Source organism: Plecotus auritus, assembly GCF_963455305.1.
Source record: "Plecotus auritus genome assembly, chromosome: 1".
Taxonomy (NCBI): Eukaryota; Metazoa; Chordata; class Mammalia; order Chiroptera; family Vespertilionidae; genus Plecotus; species Plecotus auritus.
The window spans coordinates 63,085,807-63,105,653 of record NC_137770.1 but is presented as its reverse complement, the minus strand read 5'-3'; the positions used below and the strand labels follow the sequence as shown (position 1 = coordinate 63,105,653).

The 19,847-nt window shown below is 39.4% G+C and overlaps 1 protein-coding gene across 1 annotated transcript in view; it reads right to left on the bottom strand.

The window, feature by feature from the left end:
- Positions 1-4,119: 4,119 nt before the first annotated feature.
- CYP19A1 (cytochrome P450 family 19 subfamily A member 1) overlaps positions 4,120-19,847 on the bottom strand; it is a gene marked incomplete at its 3' end in the record, with an annotated part of 31,889 nt that continues 16,161 nt past the window's right edge. The window contains exons 3-9 of the mRNA XM_080659597.1: positions 18,281-18,435; positions 15,097-15,273; positions 12,149-12,263; positions 9,097-9,211; positions 8,492-8,654; positions 5,868-6,109; positions 4,120-4,371 (exon numbers count right to left, since the gene is read on the bottom strand). Of these exons, the coding sequence (XP_080515723.1) occupies positions 4,120-4,371; positions 5,868-6,109; positions 8,492-8,654; positions 9,097-9,211; positions 12,149-12,263; positions 15,097-15,273; positions 18,281-18,435 (1,219 nt within the window). The remainder of the gene's footprint in view (positions 4,372-5,867; positions 6,110-8,491; positions 8,655-9,096; positions 9,212-12,148; positions 12,264-15,096; positions 15,274-18,280; positions 18,436-19,847) is intronic.

Genomic DNA, 19,847 nt, shown 5'->3' with positions numbered 1-19,847 from the left:
ACTTGGTGGTAGAGGAATCTCAAGTTGCAGACGGAGTTCTAAGGTACATCTAGTCCAACCCCCTAATGAGTAGGAACCCACTACTGGCTTTTTTTTTTTTAATGCATAGCCAGTTTATTCATTGTGTTAGGCTGGTTTGGTGGTATTTGGTAGATTGCAAAGACCACATTTGAGAATGTATGCATGTGACACCAATTATTATTGTGACTTTAATAGAATTTGCTTCTCTTTTTAAAATATGTTTTATTGATTTTTTTTTTTTTACAGAGAGGAAGGGAGAGGGATAGAGAGTTAGAAACATCGATGAGAGAGGAACATTGATAAGCTGCCTCCTGCACACCCCCTATTGGGGATGTGCCTGCAACCAAAGTACATGCCCTTGACCAGAATCGAACCTGGGACTCTTCAGTCCACAGGCCTATCCACTGAGCCAAACCAGTTAGGGCTAGGATTTGCTTCTCTTACTGGCTCAAAGATTCTTCCATCACTCATACACCAAAATGTATTGAGTTCATGTTGTGTGTCAGACACTGAGACGAAAAAAATATGGATGGCTAGAAAAAAACATTGATCAGTTGACTTTGACTCCTTAATATAGCCAACTCAATATAACTGGTTTGATCTACCCTGGACTGGTGTTTAAAAAGACAGGCAAAAGTCCCAAGTCATTGTTTTTGGACTTATCCCATGGTGGAATGGCCAGTCAGGGCTAAAATAGGAGCAAAAATTTGTCAGTTTTCTCAATACCTGATTTTCTACCCCACCCCCAATTTTAATACCTATACCAATTAAAATATAGTTATTTATCATTATACTATATTTGGTTTTACAAAGGATCAAATCCCACTTTTAGTTAGTATAGCATACCAGAAAGATCATAGACTTTGGGATAAGTCAGGGGGTTCAAATTTCTAGCTGAGAGGGGCAAGTTATTCTTTAAGAATCAGTTTTATCACCTGCAGAATGGGAGATAATCTCTATCTTGTAAGATTGTTGCAAGGATTAAATGAGATAACCTTGTCCAGGGTGAGTACTTGGTGAATGAACAGCTATCAGTCGTGGCACCTTAGTGATTTATAACAATTCCTCTTCACACTTGACAAAGATGTGTCAGCCACTCCTGCATTACCATGGGCAGGGGTTTCTGATAAGTGAGAGTTCATTTCCCTTTTTTTTGGTTGTTTTTTGAATAGTAAAAGCAGCACGCTGCATTTTGGGAAAGTGATGAGCATGCCAGAGAGAAAGTGTTGGTGGCCAGGGAAAGTGTTAATTTTAGCAGGGAATAGAGGTACTATTGAGCTCTTAGGGATCCAGTTGTTTTGAGTATGAAACCAAGAGCACTCAGGAAAAAAGGATTGGCCGAACCGGTTTGGCTCAGTGGATAGAGCGTCGGCCTGCGGACTGAGGGGTCCCGGGTTCGATTCCGGTCAAGGGCATGTACCTTGGTTGCGGGCACATCCCCAGTAGGGGGCGTGCAGGAGGCAGCTGATTGATGTTTCTCTCTCATCAATGTTTCTAGCTCTCTATTCCTCTCCCTTCCTCTCTGCAAAATATCAATAAAATATATTTAAAAAAAGAAAAAAAACGATTATTTGCTTCAGCAAATCCATTGACTTGCTCACAAGTTCAAACAGGGCATAAAGTGACTATCTGAGTGAAACTTACTCATCTCGCCCCTATAGCACTAAGTTAGGGCTATATGCAGACACATTAGTGTTTGAGGGCTTACAGTCTACCAGTTGACCCACACTGAACTATTCAGTGGCCAAATTGTATGTTTGACCTGAAAATGAGATTGTCTTATACACTTAATTTGTTATTCAGGCTTAGATACAAAGGGAAAAATGGTGTTATGTTTATGAATAAAATAATAGTGGAACCAAAGCATTGGAAATGACTGTAGAGCACCACGGTTGTCATCCGTATTTATGGATGAGTCTACTAAGGTCCAGATTGGTGAGAGGACAATATATGTTTTTGTATAAGTATTATCTATATACAATTATATCAACCTCCCATTTTACTTTGACAGTATAGACATAGGCCTTGGCTACATAGATATATATATAATACAATAGATGGCCCAGCTGGTATGGCTCAGTGGTTGAGCATCAACCTATGAACCAGGAGGTCACAGTTCAATTCCCGGTCAGGGCCCATGCCTGGGTTGTGGGCTCAATCCCCAGTGTGGAGCGTGCAGGAGACAGCCAATCAGTTATTCTCTATCATCATTGATGTTTCTATCTCTCTATCCCTCTCCCTTCCTCTCTCTCTAAAAATCAATAAAAACATATTAAAAAGTAAAAGAAAAATATAATGTTCCAAGGGAATTAGATGGGTGAAGTACACTGATCCAGTCTGTTTTTCTCTACTATGCAGCTTTAGCCAGAGCAAAGTAAACAACGTGTTAATAATCATTGAGTGAATTAACTTGGATTCATTAATTCTAAAATCCTGGCCTTGCTTTCAGAGGTCTGAATTATTTAGCTGATTGTCTAGACCTGACTACAGAAATATCTAGGCACACAGGCATATTTATGTGTATGTTGGGGCCATATAGATGATTCAAATAATTTTAAGTTCAAATATTTCCTTCTTTACTAATGCCCATCCTTGAATTCTTAGAATACCTGCCTCTTCTCTACTTGGTTTCTAGGGTCAGTTGAGAGTATGAGCAAGCGCCTATTCAGTACTGATCTTGACAGTAAGTATGGGATGGATTACAAAAGAAAGAAAAGAGCCCCTTCTTTCAAGGAGCTTACATTCTCATTTTATACTCAGCTGTTGCCCTATTGCCAAACAGTAGGATGAAAAGAATATTCAAATGTTGCGGTGGCGGTTGACGCAAGGGCAAACATTTACATTTTGTAAATGAGTTTAATTTTTCAGCCTTTAAATGACATTCAGTTGAAACAGTTATACTATAACACAAGTGGTATTTTAAAAATTAACTAATCTATTTGATTCTCTCTAGCGAGCTACTTCCATGGCTACATATAACGATTTAATAAACTAGACAATTGTTCAATCTCTAGAGCAACTATTAAATCTGAGGTAGGATAAATAATGGTTGCAGGGGTTCTACACTAATCACATTCTCTACTAATCTGTTGCCCTTGGCTTTGGGGTCATAGAAAGAGAGGGGGGAAATATTGAGGGAGAAAGATAATGCAGTGGGAGTAGCACTCCATAGAAGTTTGAACCCACTGGGCTATAGAATTAGAAATAGATTTAGAGGACTTCTCCTCTCCCAAATCATTGGAGCTGCTGTAAGAGTTACTGAATGCCATTATTTAAACTTATCTCTTGGTTAGCCATACTAATGGAGCTAAGAAACAATGCACACATGAAAAAACATTTGAATTTGAAATGCATGGTGTGACTTTCTGTTCCTATAGCAGATATATGGTCCTAATTATATTTCACTTGAGTAATTGCCAAGTCACCTTGTATTACCCAAATCTACATCTATTATAGAAGAGGTAAGTGGCTGAAGAATGAATTGAGAGACTGAGAAAGGATAGTCTCCTATTTAACTTTTGCTACAGACAAGTCACATGTGGATAAATAAGTTAATTCAATATAATTCATAAGAAAAGTCAAATGCTGAATTTGTATTTTTCCAAAGACTATGAGTGCTACAGTCCCACTGAAACCAAATCAAACACTTATTCACACTAGTAGGTGTGTTTGGCTCTAGGCACCCAGACATTGGCCTGGTCTTTTCTAATCAACTTGCGTGCTTCTGCCCCAGACATTCAGCTGCTCTTGGGGCAGGGCAGTGGCAATCTCATGGGCAGCCAGATGTAAGTTTTGCTGATGGTCTTTTTTTCCAACACGTGTTATGGAATTGGGCCTTTAAGACTGCAGTTTCTTCGCTGACCATTTCCCCTGCAAACTCTTGGCCTCTATGTTTTCTCTTGCTCTGTTTCTCTGGTTTGGACAAGATCAGGCGACCAATATCTCTTAGTTCGCTGACAACCCACAGGAGGTATGCCTGTAAAATGCCATAGACCACCAAATGTTCACTATGGGAATGATGCTATCTGGCAAAGATGAATGGTTTTCTTGTGAACTACTGATGAGAAGTGTTCCAGAGTAGGTACTGACCAATCTTCTTTAGCATTTGAGGCACTTGTCTGAATTTCTTGGGATAAAAATCATATCCAGGAAGTTGCTAGTCTCATCTGGGTGCACGGCCAAGTCATTTTTTACCTGCATCTCATCAACACATACTCGACCTGGTGGTATCTGCACGTGGAATCGTCTCAGAAGTGTAACCAGGATGACTTTCATCATCACCATGGCGATGTATTTCCCTGCACAGCTACGGGGCCCAAAACCAAATGGCTGAAAATACCTGTAAGGAACCTATGAAAATGATCAGACAATTAGCCAGAGTTTTAAAGGTTAGAATCATATAGTCGCTGTTTGATTTACCCTGAAAATACTGGTCAATCAGAATCCTCTGGTTTGGGGTCTGAGCCATACCGCTCCTTCATTGAGATGAATGACTGTAACCCAGTAAGCTCCTTTGTCTATCTAGTTTGATTCACCCCCTGTGCTACACACCCAACCTTGGTCAGTACCCAGTTTTGATTTTCATATAAATGTGCTAGGTAAAGCAATGCAAATCATTTTATTACAGCTAGTTACTCAGCTAGCTCTCTGAGATGGCCACAACTTTACTACTGTTCTGCAAATCACCAAAACAAAGACTACTTTTGTGAAATGTCATATAACTTGATGACATTTAGGGAAAGATGCAGATTTCTGACCTAGTAGTGCCAAGTATCTAAATATTTTTAGTTATGCAAAAAATTAATGGATACCACATCTTCTGTCTTGTTCACATTTGGACTTATATAGTGCCTGCCATATAGTAGATTCCCTCTAAGTCTTTTTTTCTTAATCCTTACCCAAGGATATGTTTTTTATTCATTTTAGAGAAAGAGGAAGGAAAAAGGAGAGAGAAGCAGCGATGTGAGAAACATCGATCGGCTGCCTCTGCACATGCCCCAACTGGGGATGGAACCTGTACCCTGGGTATGTGCCCTGACTGGGAATTGAACCTGTGACCCTTTGGTGCGTGGGATAACATGCTAACCAACTGAGCCACACCGGCCAGTGCCCAGTAAGTTTTGTTGATCAAGTGTCAACATGGCATGGGTCACTCATACAGAAACAGGAAAAAAATTAGAGAACTGGATTATCATTTTTCTATACCATATGCAAATGAAAAAAGAAGGCACTAAGGGAACTATCTGTATAATATGGGTTAAAAAAATCATTGCCTGAAATTTGACAGGAAGGAAGCAGATCTCCAGTATATTTCAATGACAGAAAAAGAAAAAGCTGAAGCTCTTCTAGTTACTGAATCCTGTTTAGAATGGGAAGTAGTGCTAGTGGGGCCATTTGGTGACCCAAAGGCAGACTACAAAGACCAAATCTTTTGGTCTCATTTGATTTCCACCTGAAGCAGAAGTGGACTTTTTTTGGGGTTTAGGTACTGCTGTATCTGAATTTACATGATAACAAACTGGTAACTTTAAATAGAAAAGTAGTTGGTTGGGTTAAACAAAATTTGCCTAGTTTTAGTCAAATTCAGGTCTTGACTTTTTCACATTTTGACCTGTTATGTGGCCACCATGTAGATACTTCCCAGAGCTAGAGACACAGCATCCTTGGCTTGCAGACAAATGTGGTAGCCATGATTCAAGCTAGGGAAAATGTGTGTTTCTGGTGAGGATACAGAGGGTAACAAGTAAACAGAATGAAATGTACATGGTGCAAACACAGAACCAGAGAGGATTTAACAGCTGACATTTTAAAGAGTGGTGTACTTGGTTTTAAGGAAGGGCACTTACATTTTTTGCAAAGTTTTCAAGAGTAAATTCATTAGGCTTGGGGAAAAACTCAAGTCTATGCATTCTTCCAATATTCAGGATAATGTTAGTCCCCTTTTTTACTGGGTAACCATCTATGATGTCATCCTGTAAGGCTTTGCGCATGACCAAGTCCACAACAGGCTGATACCGCATGCTCTCATATATGAAGTTTTCCACCACTTTCAGTTTCTGAGTATCATCAATTCTTATGTCTCTATCACCTATGGGAGCAGATAAAAAGGACAAAGAGGTAATGTTAGTTTCAACATGTGATGGGCATTAAAACTTCTATAGCTTCCACTGAACAGTTTGCTCTTGGTTGGAAAAAATTTTACATTTATAATTCTAATGCAAACCAGCCAATCTGGGCCAAATATGTTATATTTGGCCTACAGAGTGTTTTATAAAAATTCATATTTGAAGCCAATTATCTTAAAAGCTGTGGGATTTTATAGAAAAGCCTGGATTTTTCTAAAAATCCAGGTAACACTGGACTCACCTCCCCACATGGCAACAATGGGCTAAAGTAGAGTGGCTGATGAGCCTTTAGAGGGGCAATCCCTCTGCAGTCTCATGTAGACCTACCCAATTTGCTCCAAACATTTATCTGCCTGGCCTCTGTAGTCTTCGTGTTTTGCTCCCTACTCTAAATTCTTGGGGAAATTTACTCCTCTCTGGTCAAAGCAAGACAGTGACTTTAGTCAGTTTCAATGACATTTTCTCCTCTGGTTAACTGTGCAGTCATCTGCCAGAACACATCACTGATGGCCTCTCCTCCCCATCTTATTAAGAACAACCTGTTGTGATAGAGTGGCAAGAAGCCCCCTCCCACCACAAAAAATGGGTACCTCAGATTAGCCCTGGGTGTGCTGGGGATTGAAGGACACCCCCACTGTCTCAGACTGGCCTGACACTAGTCAGAGAATCTCGAATTACTCCAAAAATTGGTAAAGCTTCAGAGTATCCTCAAATGGGCTACCACTTTTTGCAGAATCAAAAATAGACCAGGGTCCCGAGGCAGCCCTGTCTCCTGTACAACTATGCCATGCAGGAAAGGTCTCATTTGGTCAGAGAACTCTAACAGCCTGGCTCCTCACATGCTGCTCCTTGTATACTCTAATGGGTCTATGGAGCATGTTAATCTGGGATGAGGAGGTAGAAGGGAACATGACGGAGAAGGTAAGCAAAGGTGTACCCTAGGAAGGAATTACTATGAGTGTATATCTAGAGGCAACATGGACACATGTGCTTTGCAGAGGTCTGTTGAAGTGTCAGAGGGACATCATGGGTCACAAACACTTTTCACTTCTCAAGGAAATTGTATGAAAGGCCGTGTTCCCAAGAGTAATTCCCCCACCCCCTCCCACTTGTTCCCTGAACACCTCCTATGATCCTCTCTCTTCACTCCACTGAGCTTGCTTGTTGAAGTCTTCTCCCACCAGTCTGTGAGTCCCATGAGTACAGGGATGACACTGGCTTGTTCACTGCTGTGCTCTGCACCTGGCATAGTACCTGTAACCTGATGGGGACATTCTGGGATTTGGAGCGTGGGTGCTATTCTGGCTTCTTGTTATCTGACTTGCCAGGCAATTTCCTACCTTCAGCCATGCATTTGAAGACCCCTTCCCTCACATATTTAAATTTTGTCAACTATTTCAAGCAGCATTGAAATTATTTTAAAAAAAAACAGTATCTTTCCACAACCAAATAACTTGTTTCACAGGGATTGGGCAAAGTCAAGAGAGAAAAGTTTACATCATTATTGATACCTTGCTACATATGTCAGAGTATGTTCCTAAAAAGATTATCCATGTGAAGGACATTCCAAATAAGGAATTCTGTTTTCTCTCAGAAAGCAATTCTGACTTCAGTGTCTGATAGCGTTTATATGGAAGGATGATGATGTCAGGAGCAGTGGGCAGAATGATGCTGAGGCTGGGGCAGAGAAGGGAAGAGGTAATGTTGGAAATTGCTTGAGCAATTACAGAAGAGGAGGAATGGGTCAAGGGAGGAGAGGCCAGCACTACTGGACTGGGGGAGTGGAAAGCCCATCACTCCCCTGTCTCTCCTCCTCTTCTGCCACCAACTGGAAATTCGTTTGCGAATGGACTGCTTGGAACCCAGAAACACTACTATAAATGATAGCCATTTCCTTAATTGAACCCACAAAAGTCTTTGTCACTGATAAGGTAGGCAAAAAATTGTGCTTGATAAAATTTTAAAAATACAAACAAATATGACCATAGAGATGTGTTTATGTGCACATAAGAAAAAAAATGCACAGTGGTTTCCCCTGGGGAATGGGAATGAGGCTGGAGAGGAGAGTGGAAGGAACTAGGGGATGTCACTTTCTATTTTATACATCTCTCTATCATTTGATTTTTTCAATGAGCATGTATTATTTTTATAATAAAATAAAACACAGAAAGAATGATATTTTTAATCTATCTGGCACCATGAAAGTGAGACAAAAATGACTTGCTTTATTGTTCTCTGGGTAGATTATTACAAAGATTTTGTCTGACATCAGATTTTCAGGACATAAGCTGATATTCAGAAGAAATTGTTTTCTAAGCTTTATTATTTATTTGATGAATTCTTACCAACAACACTCTGGATTTCCTTCATTATTGCCTCTTCAATGTTAGGGTGCTTTGTAATGAGGAATAGCATGAAGAACACAGAGACAGACATGGTGTCTGGGGCTGCAATCAGCATCTCCAATATACACTGGTTCACATTCTCTCTTGTCAGGTCACCACGCTTCTGAATAATTAAAAGAGGGGAGGAAAATTGGAAAAGAGAACAAAAATTTCACAAAAGGAGTGGAGGTGACGTTCAAGAGTTAGCAACCTCACCAAAGTGCAATCATACAAATTACATGTCAGTAATTGACTATGAACATTTTTCATGATCTTCAGCTGAAAGCTGAACCATTAATAAGAAATTTTCTATGTATTTAGTGTCTTTGGACTCTTCCATTTTCATATCTTGTATTTTGCAGACACAGTAGCTTTAGTCTGAAAGGTCAGTCTCACCAGAATGTCTAATGAGTGGGCCATTTGAGATGGACATTATAAAAGAGCTGGAGCAAATACTTAGAAGCCGAATTGTGCAACACAATTACAAGTGGAAATCTTTACACACTGACACAAAAACAGTCTTACACATGTGTTGTGTGGAAATTATGGTTAGTTCAGGTCAGTACCTCAGCAAAAATCAACTCAGTGGCAAAATCTATACAGTCTTCCAATTTGTCTGCTGTGGAAATCCTGTGTCTTTTTTCTTCTATAAGAATTTCTATGGCATCTTTCAAATCCTTGCTGGAAAAAAGAGTCAAAATATAATCTATCTGTACCCAGTTAAGACATGCAGAAAAATTAATTTGCCATTTACTTAAATAAAATTATCTGCTGTAATTTAAAACCATTAGTGCTTATGAATAACTGAATTTATACTTAATTCTTCACAAATATCCTCAAATTACAGATACATTATACTTCATGTTAAGGAACCAGAGTTTCTAGGCACAGATAGCAAAATCAAGGCTGTAACCTCTAGTTAAGGGTTAAAAACTGGTACCAAAAGCTAAATCCAGTCTTGTTTTCTGATTTTTTATTTGGCCAGCACAGTGTATAAATGAAAAACTCCAAACCAAAACCAGCGACTGTCTCTAGTGAGGACATGCACGTTCTAGTTTGCCACGGGCACCTCCATTTTCTGTTGTCCTATATCCACCCTGCCTGCTTCTATTTTCCTGGCCTGCAAGACTATTGAGTTTGAGATTTCTGTTCTACACAGTAAAAACTCAAGTGACTGTTCATTAATTTTAATACTTAGTCTCATACCTGGCAGTATCTGCCACATAATAAATACTGATAAATAATGACTGAATGAATGAATGGCTGCATAAATATGTATAGGCATTTTGACAGTGTAGGGAGAGGGAAGAGCTCCTTGGACAAAGGGTCAGGTTCTAGTCCAGGTTGTTTTCTTTCTACAAAACCTACTGTAAGTCTCTGGGCTTTACCTCTTTTTTAAAGTAAAGGGATTAGACAAGATGAACAATGAGGCCACCTTGAGATCTAAATTCTGTTATTCTTGGCTTTGTCTTTAAGTGTATATGTTCATGGATGTGCACCCCAATCTCAGGGAACAATATTCTGTATTACAGTAAATGTAATACAAACACCTTATTAAGGTGTCCTGTGACGGAAAAGCCTTAAACTTGCCAAAATAAAAAGTAGAAAACAATATTGCTGTAATATTGGGAATCAAAAGAAGCAAACATATAAAATTGAATAAACAAGGATGGAAGTAGATATTCCAGAATCCTTTCCATAAATATATATATTTTAAGGTATTAGCATGATAGAGAAAGACAAATACTGTATGATCTCACTTATATGTGGAATCTTAAAAACAACCCCACAAACTTGAGCTCATAGATACAGAGAACAGACTGGTGGTTGCCAGAGGTGGGGGTTTGGGGCCTGGGGGACAGGCCAAACAGGTGAAGGTGGTCAAAAGGCACAAACTTCTAGTTATAAAATACATAAGTCCTGTGGGTGTAATGTAGAGGATGGTGACTATAAATAATAAAGAACACTGTATTACATATATGAAAGTTGTCAAGAGAATAGATCCTAAAAGTTCTCATCACAAGGAAAAAAATTTTTAACTATACTGGTATATGGTGACGGATATTAACTAGATTTATTGTGGTGATCATTTTGCAATATATATATATATAAATATCTAATCCCTATGTTATACACATGAAACTAATATGTCAATCATACCTCGATAAAGATACTGGCTTTATTGCAAGGCCATGGAGGGGAGGAAATTAGAGGATTTCTCTAGGTCTTTACTGCTCTACGTCATAGGAGATATAAACTAGATCACTAACCACTGACAAATGTTATATATAGCTAAGTTATTGCTTTAGAAACGTAAGAGAAACTGTTATACAGTCTCATCAATGAGTTTCTGTGGGTCTCCTGGCCAAGACCAAAGTCAAACTAATGACCAAGAACTACCACCAAACCTGACACCAGTGAAGTGATGAATGAATCCTTTATCTTTTTTTTATTATTTAATTTTTTAAATTTTTTAAAAAATTGAAGTATTACAAATAGTAGTACATATGTCTCCTTTTTTTCCCCCCATTGACCTTCCCCTGAATCCTTTATCTTAGTGACTCAAGTCACAATGAGCAGTGGCAGAAATGAAATTTCTACCTGATACTCATTTACCATATGAGAATATGTAAAGCAACATCAAGTTGGTTTCCTTCCTGGAGACTAATACTATTGAACTTAAAAATACATGAATGGGATAAAGTTGGGTCTTCAATCAAGTTTGGGAACTTTTAGAGATGGGGAATTTAAAATGAACATAGGGAAGGAGAAACTAACATATTTAGTGCCTACTATGGCCCAAGCTCTGTGTTAATTGCCCTGTGTATAGGATCTCATTAACTTATATCTCCACTCTGGAAGGCAGGTTCTGTTTTACTTTAAATAACTTCCCAAAGTCGTTTAGTTACTAAATGATAGGTACAGGTTACAAATCACATCTGTCTGCCTTTAAATCCCACAGGCTTTCCACTGGTGATTAGAGGTGGCAGTGTTTAGTGGCTGGCTACTTCCACTAAAAAACACACCCATTGATTAACTAAGGCCATTGGGCATTTGTCTAGGTTTTTTGCTAGACTAGTCTAAGATCAAAGCAAGGCCATTTAATGATGGTTTTAGGACCCCTAAATACACAAGATATATAATTAAAAAAATAAAACTCCCACACATTTTATTGAAGTTCATTATGAAAAAATTCTTTTGAGACTACTGTCAATTCCTACAAGTTGAATTAAGTTAACACAACTAGAAGAGGATTTCATTTTTCCATTTTTTCTAAACATACAAAGATAATTTTGACAGATAATAATGACAGGTTCATCCAGCCCTTCTGTTCAACTCAAAATAAACCGCAATGTTTTAGTTCCAGATATGGAGCTCTCAGACCTCCCACTTGGCCCCCTTGCTGAGAAGCTGCCCTGGCCCAAGGTTTCCTTTACTCTTTGGTCTAGCCACATCAGCCAAATTGATGTAGAAAGTGTTACATTAGCAGCTTCATCAACATCTCTCTAGTAGGCTCTTGTGGCCAGAAAATTTGCTGAAGAGGGAAAAAATAACAAAGACCCAATAAAAAAAACAATTCAATTTCACAGACAAATTTTCCAAACTTGTGTTACTTACACAGACTTTTCATATTTTTTGTATAGCCAAGAAATCTTAAAGAAGATGTCTGGTTTGAGAAGGAGAGCTTGCCATGCCTCAAAATAACCCTGGATTTTAATGACGATGGCATTTTCTAGAAAAACAAACAAAAAAGGATAAAGCAATTGAGCAAAAATGAGCCCAAGAAGAGTACTCTGAACAGAAAAGACCCCTGTAGATTCTCCTACCGGTCTGGGATTCTAAGCTGGGCAAGGTTCCACCTTCAGCAGCTTTCTAGCCATGTTATTGACACTAGACAAGGCAACATACTAATTTATTCTGCTTGGCATTTCAGTTGGTCGAGTTGACCACAGATTTGCCAGTTTTAAGCTTAGTATTAAATAGAGTCTCAAATCTTACATGCCCGTCTTTGACATGATCCATGTCTCTCCTGTTTTTCTGAACAGTGAGGAATAAAAGGATCACTGGTAATTATGGCTGTTGGGGCCTCAGTTCTGGCATGTGGGAGGGCAAAAAGCCACGCCACTCTCCTGTTAGGCTGCCAACAGCCACATTTAAACTTCATTTGGTGTTCGTTAAGCAGAGCCATTAGGTGAATAATCTACTTGGATTATGTACCTTATTAATAGCTTTTCATTGTATTCTCGCCTCATTGTGCTTTATTCAGATTTTTTCATAGTATTCCTCACATAGCTTTCATATTTATGTTCGATTTAGAATGTAGAATTCATCTTAGTGTCTTCAGTGCTTGCCTTGAGCCTTGTGCATAGTCAGCTCTTAATAAATGTTTTTTAAGTAAATTGAAAATTAGGGAAGAGAAAACCCGGCTTTTTCCAAATTATACAAACATTGATTTTCAGCTGCTAAATATGAGCCGCTGTGCAAGATGCTTTGCAAAAGAGACTTCACTTGATCCTTACAATCTTTCTAGGGGAGCAATAGTGTCATCCTTTGGCAGATGAACAAACTGCAGTTCATAGAGATTGAGAAGCCTGCCCAATACCACACAGCCAGTGTGGCAGCCCACCCTTGGGCTAGATCCCAGTTCTGTCGGATCCCAGGGTGATGTTCTTTCATCTTCATTGGGTCCCTGAGATAAACAGAGTTTAGCAAGGACCAGGGGGAGGAGAAGGGAAATAAAATAACTCTGCATGAGTTATACAGGTTCTTAGCATCACAGTCTGTATCCATAAGTTAACAGACATTTATAGTTCCCTTACATCAGTGGTCGGCAAACTCATTAGTCAACAGAGCCAAATATCAACAGTACAACGATTGAAATTTCTTTTGAGAGACAAATTTTTTAAACTTAAACTTCTTCTAACGCCACTTCTTCAAAATAGACTCGCCCAGGCCGTGGTATTTTGTGGAAGAGCCACACTCAAGGGGCCAAAGAGCCGCATGTGGCTCACGAGCCGTGGTTTGCCGACCACTGCCTTACATGATCCTTCCTAAGAATCTAGGCTAGCAGGGAACCGAGGGGCAGGGACCTATAAAATATGTTCCTGCCAAACCTGAGGAAAGATGTGTATAAAACAGGCAAGCTGGGATTGGAGTCCATGTCTGAGAGGGGATCAGGCAGGAAGGTGTGACTAAAATTCCATAGAGTGAATGGGGGCTCCTGTGGCTCTTGTGAGGAGTAATTGAAGAGCAGGGAGATGAGGTAAGGAGAGCTAGAGAAGAGGGAGGGAGGGCTTAGGGCTTGTCTGTAGTCCCTATGTGGTAAATCAGGCAGCAGGTGTTAGAGCAGGTGTGGGCAAGTTTTAAATTATGCCTTGTTCTCATGCCTGTAATGTTTCCCCTCAGGTCTGTATGTGGCTTGTGGCTTCACTTCACTTAGGATTATGTTCAGATGTCTTCTCTGCAGAGGCCTCTCCTGACCACTCTCTCCCTGAGAACCATATCCACTTCCACGGACCTGTCCCTTCACTTACTATCCCTTCACTCTGCTTTGTTTTTTCTTTAGAGCACTTATTATTGCTTAATATATTATAGGCAAAGTAATATTGCTTGCTATATTACTTGTTATATATTACAATAAGTATATATAGATAATTACTTGTTTACTGTCCGTATATCCACTGAAATGTAAACTCCCTGAAGCCAAGGACTTTGTCTTGTTCACTGCTCTATACCCAGAACCTAGAGCCTGACATGAAATAGGCAATCAATAAATATCTGTTGTATAAATGTGTGAATCAATAAACACTGCAAAAATTAATTCAGGAAGAATCACATGAAGCTGGATAACAGCAGAATGGAATTAAGCCCAGTAATTAATGTTTGCTTTTAGGTGGTGGTAGAGTTGCTTGTATGTGTTTTAATGTTTGTTTTCTATTGTAGTAAGTAAAGTGGCTTCTTGAGTGAGACATCTTGCTAGGGTTGTTAAAAATGCTAAATGACAAACTGTATGTAAAGCAACTTTTTACACTGCTTGGTACAAGGTAGATACTAAAATAATTAATCATAGCTATTGTACTTATTTCCTGCAGCTGCAAATAACACCATCATCATCATACAGAGTCAAAGTTTTCATACTTAGTAACTTTGAGGGAAGGGTGTGTATGTATATTTATGTGTGTGTGTGTGTGTGTGTGTGTGTGTGTGTGTGTGTATCATGCCCCAAAAGAATGGTTAAAAATGGTTAAATATATCAGTTTGTTTGGTAGGAGGATACATTAACGACCAAGTGAACTGATCACATTTGTGAGTTTTGACTGTGGGTAGAATTCTGTTTCCTAGAGCAAGGACGAGAGATACAAAATAAATAGATGGCCCTGCTTTATAGAAATTTATATCTTATAAGTGAACAAGGCAGACACACTGGGAAAAAGACCTTAGGAAACCTCAGAGATGTTGAAAGAACATGTAGAAAACAGAATGGTTTACTTGAGGCTGCCAGGCCTCTTATCCCCTTGTTAAGTAAAGGGCAGAATGTCAAGTCATGAGAATGAAGATTTCGGTACCGTCCAAGGGGATCCCCAGGAAGAGCATGTTAGAGGTGTCCAGCATGATGCGCCGCATGAGGGTCAGCACATCGACAGTGCCCGACTCGCTTCTGACCTCCTCCAACCTGTCCAGGTGCCTTATTATCGATTCAGCACAAATTGTCACCATGCGCACGAGGCCGGGGCCAGACAAAGCTGAAGAGAGCACATCAGAGAGTAAGCCATTGTGAACTCCAGGACACACACAAGCAGGCAATTTTGGCTTTTTATGTTCAGAGCTTAATCATCCATACTTTTTAATTCAATAACTACACATATAAAATAAATATAAAATTTTCATATTATTTAATCTCCAACTTTTCTGTAAGAATGGATCACCTTTTTTGTTAAAATGAATGGATGAACAAATCTTATTTTAAACAAACCATTCAAAGTTAAACTTTACATGCTATGGCAAATCATTTGTGAGATTGCAAGTGAAACATTTAGTACTGTGGTCATAAATAAAAAATTAGTGTTTTCTTCATATTTACTGTATATATTTTTCTCTAAAGAAGGTTTATATTTGTCCAGGGTGATATTATTTTATGTTTCAACAGGTGGCAGGATGTTGCTACAGAACCAGTCAAACTCTACCTTAACTATTTCATCTAATGTGGTTCTTTTTAAATTTAATTTATATGTTTAAAATGCTAGCCTTATAAGTTATTAAGAGTGCTTTTCTCTTAATTTTGGTTTCTCTTCAAACTATTTCCAGATTTATTTTACTTAAACAATGTCATAATAGCTAAGCGATTCTTTGCTTAGCAGTCTTCCCCCCCTGGACTGGGAATTCTTTAAGGGCAGTGACAACCTGCCATTAGCACTATACTTCAAGTCCATAGTACTTAGTGGCCCTCAAAACATATTTGTTGAATAGAGGAATGCATAAGTGGATGAGTGAATGAATGAAAACAGGTAGAGTGCACTGGCTCTGATCTCACCCTCTGCTCTGCTCCTGCCCAGTGGCTTCTGATGGTAGATGATCTATCTTGAGATTTTAACTCTTAAAGCCCCCCTTTCTCTCTTTGTTCTAAGAGCAATCTTCCTTTTTATGTTTTTATTATTCAGACTTGCTATTAAAGTCAGAGTCCTTGAGCCACACTGGCCAGGGCCTCTCAGTGTGCTTTAGATGGCCTATTGGTCTGTGCTCTGTACACTCTGCACACGCCTCAACCATACACATCATTGAGGAGTGTGTCTGGCAAGGTACTCTGCTCCCTCTCCCATTATAAATTCCTTGAGGGCCAGTATCATATCTTGTTTCTTATTGTGTTCTAGGCACCTTATTCAATGATGAGAAGACAGTAGTTTGTTAAACAAATGGATGAGTTTAGAGTTTCTATCAATTCTTGCATGTCAGAATAGAGAATAATGGTATATGATAGTTAATTGCTCCTAAATACTAGTTCGCATATTCCTAATATAACCGGACCAAATGATAAAGTAAAAAAAAAACAACACTTCTATTTCTATAGGATCTTACAACATGATTTCATTTATTTTTTACAATAACTCTAGAATTCAAGTTCTATAGTGTTTATTACTTGTTAAGGATAAGGAAACTAAAGCTCAGAGAGGCTGAGTGACTGGTCCAAGGTCATATAACTAGTAAAGTGGCAGAGCTTGGAATAGAATCCACAACCTATAATCCTGTACCCTATACTCTTTTCATTAACCAATTCTGCACTTTTGTCAGGCATAAGAGGACTTATCTTCCCCAATATGAATAGTTGTCCAGACCCTAATCCCTGGAATTTGTTAATATGTGACCTTACATGGAAGAAGGGACTTGGCACATATCATTAAAATTAAGGACCTTGAGATGGGGAGAATATTGTGTAGTATCTAGGTGGGCCCTCCTAATCATGTAAGTCCTTAAAAGCAGAAAACCTTTTTAAGCTGAGGTCAGAAAGAGATGTGATGACAGAAGGAAGGTCATAGGATGTGATATAAAAAGGACTCAACCCACTTTGAAGACAGAGGAAGGGACCACACGCCAAGGAATGTGGGTGGCCTCTGAGGCTGGATAATGCAAAGAAACCGATCTCCCAGGGAGCCTCCAGAAAGAAACACATCTCAGCTGATGCCTTGGTTTGAGCTCAGTGAGACCCATGTCAGATTTGACATACAGAATTGTAAAATAATGTGTTGTGTTAAGCCACTAAGTTTGTGGCAATCTGTTATAGCAGCAAGAGGAAACTAATACAACAGAGTCTACAACAAAGTTGTGCTGAGTCTTTGTGATGGACAGCTCAGCAGAGGGTAATCAGCACCCAGCAGGAACAAGCATAGCTTTTCCCTGTCTCAGCAGCCACGCAGGAGATATCTGGGTTCCCTGCAAGGCTGACTGGAGGAAAGAATATTGATGGTGCATGGTCATACCTAAAATCCATCTAGCCAGTTGCCATCACTGACAACATTTCCAAGGCATGACTATGTTTCTTGATGTTAATGTCAAAGTCTGGTTACGTATATCCCCCAACAGCTTCATTTCCAGCAGGACTCACTAGATAAGGACACTTGGGTTCTGGTCTCTGCTCATCCATGACTTGCTATGTTGGGCAAAAATCACAACCTCTATAGGACTGTGAATTCAATTATAAAACTCAGAGGCTGATGAAGTGACATATAGAGTCCTTCCCAGTTCTTAAATTCTCTAATTTTATTCACAAGTTGCTTTCCGTTAAAACATCTGGATGTCAGCCAGTGATTTAGCAAACACATTGTTGGCTATGTTTAAATCAAACATATGGCAGAACACTCAATTTTTAATTGAATGATCCTAAATTTAGAGCTCTGTCTCTTCTTCATGCTTATAAAATCGCTTTGTGCGTTAACCAGAGGAATGGAAGTTGTGGTAGTTAAAAACGTAGGCTCTGGGGTTGTCTCCTATGAATGTTTGGATCATGGACAAGTTATTTAACCTCCTTATTCCTCAGTTTTCTCATTTGTAAAATGTAGGTTATTAGAGTATTTTACCACCCAGGGTTACTGTGGAATTAAATTCCAAGTATTTAGAACAGTGCCTACTATATAGTAAACGTATAATGCACGTTAGCTCATATCTTTATTTCAAAACTGAAGCAGCAGAATTTAAGAATGAGTTCCAAAAAAGGAACATTCACAGACAAGAGCAGAAGGTAGCCAGGCACCTGATTACCTTTTGTAAAGAAAGGTCGAACAACTTTCCAGAGGTCTGGATTATTGTTAAATATGATGCCATTCTCATGCATGCCGATGCATTGCAGCCCAAGTTTGCTGCCGAATCGGGAGATGTAGTGATTGTGCTTCATTACGTGGAACATGCTTGAGGACCTGCAGAGAAAGCAAGCCTTGGTGTTAATTTTTAAGGATCAGGAGAACTCCTGGTGATGATTTTGACTACAGGTGGCTCTCTTAGCAAATGCATGTTGAGCTACATGCCATGCATGATTTCTAGTATTCATATTGAATAAGCACTTCTCTTAGCACGAGAACATCCCTCTCCAGTTGAAAAATGTCTTCCTTTTTTTTTACATTTCAAATTTTTTTTATTTATTTTTTGGTTAATTCTCACCTGAGGATATTTTTTTCCCATTGATTTTTAGAGAGTGGAAGGGAGGGAGGGAGGGAGAAAGAGAGAAACATCAATCTGAGAGACACATTGATAGTTGCCTCCTACACGTCCTGACCCAAGTATATGCTCTAACCACTGAGTAAAGCCGGCCAAGGCTATTTTAAAAATTATTTATTTTATTTTTTCCATCACCATTTATCCCCTCTAAGCCCTCTTCCACGTCCACCCATAATCACCACACTGTTGTCCATGTCTATGACTTCTCTCTCTCTAAAATCAATTTTTTAAAAAACTGCTTAGATATTAACCTCTGGCACTGGGAAGATAAATGAATAATTTAAGTAATTTAACAATCAGAAGGATAACAGGAAAATTATTCTCTTTAGGATAAAGGTTAGGGTGGGTTTATTGGATGAGGTGCAAGCAGCACAGGAGAGGGAGAAGGGGGAAGAGCCGGGATGAATGCTGTGTGTGTGAGGATTTGGGCAGGAGACAACTCTTGGGAGGAAAAGTCTGCTGGGAATTTATGAAGTTGAGAATTGTGGGGTAGAGGGAATAAATTATTTTTTTCTCTACCAAGAGAAAAATTAAGAAGTGCTGTGAGTGGCTGCATTTTCTGTGAAAAGGGGCCAAGATTGGAAAATAGGTGAGCATAGGGCCCAAGAGAAGCAGACCACCTGGATGAGGGCTAAGTGATGACCGTGGCCATGAACAGCGTGGGTCAGGAGACTGGAAGTCAAAGTTGACATGAGTTAATAAGCTATCTGTCTGGTGAGTAAGATGGAGGGTGTGTGAAGACAGATGGGATATTTATCAGAGGACAGGGAAGATAGTAAGCAAGACACGTGATGTTTGCATGTCCATTGTTTTCATAAATGCCAATATTGTGTTGTAGGCATAGACCAGGCACAAACACCACTTGGAGAAATCAGATGTGATTATCTAAAGTATCTGGAAAAAAGTCAGTGCAGTGAGGATACTAGGTAGACAAAATAAGGCCCAGAGAGGTGAGGTAGCCAGACCCCCAAATCCTCACTCACAGGGCTGCATGGCTATGGCTGAGTGAGTGAGGCAAGAGAGGCCACAGCTCAGCCATCTCCCTCCAAGGTCAGCCTTGTTATACATAAATCCAGAACATGCCATCTCTGAGGTAGGGGCCCACAGCCACCCC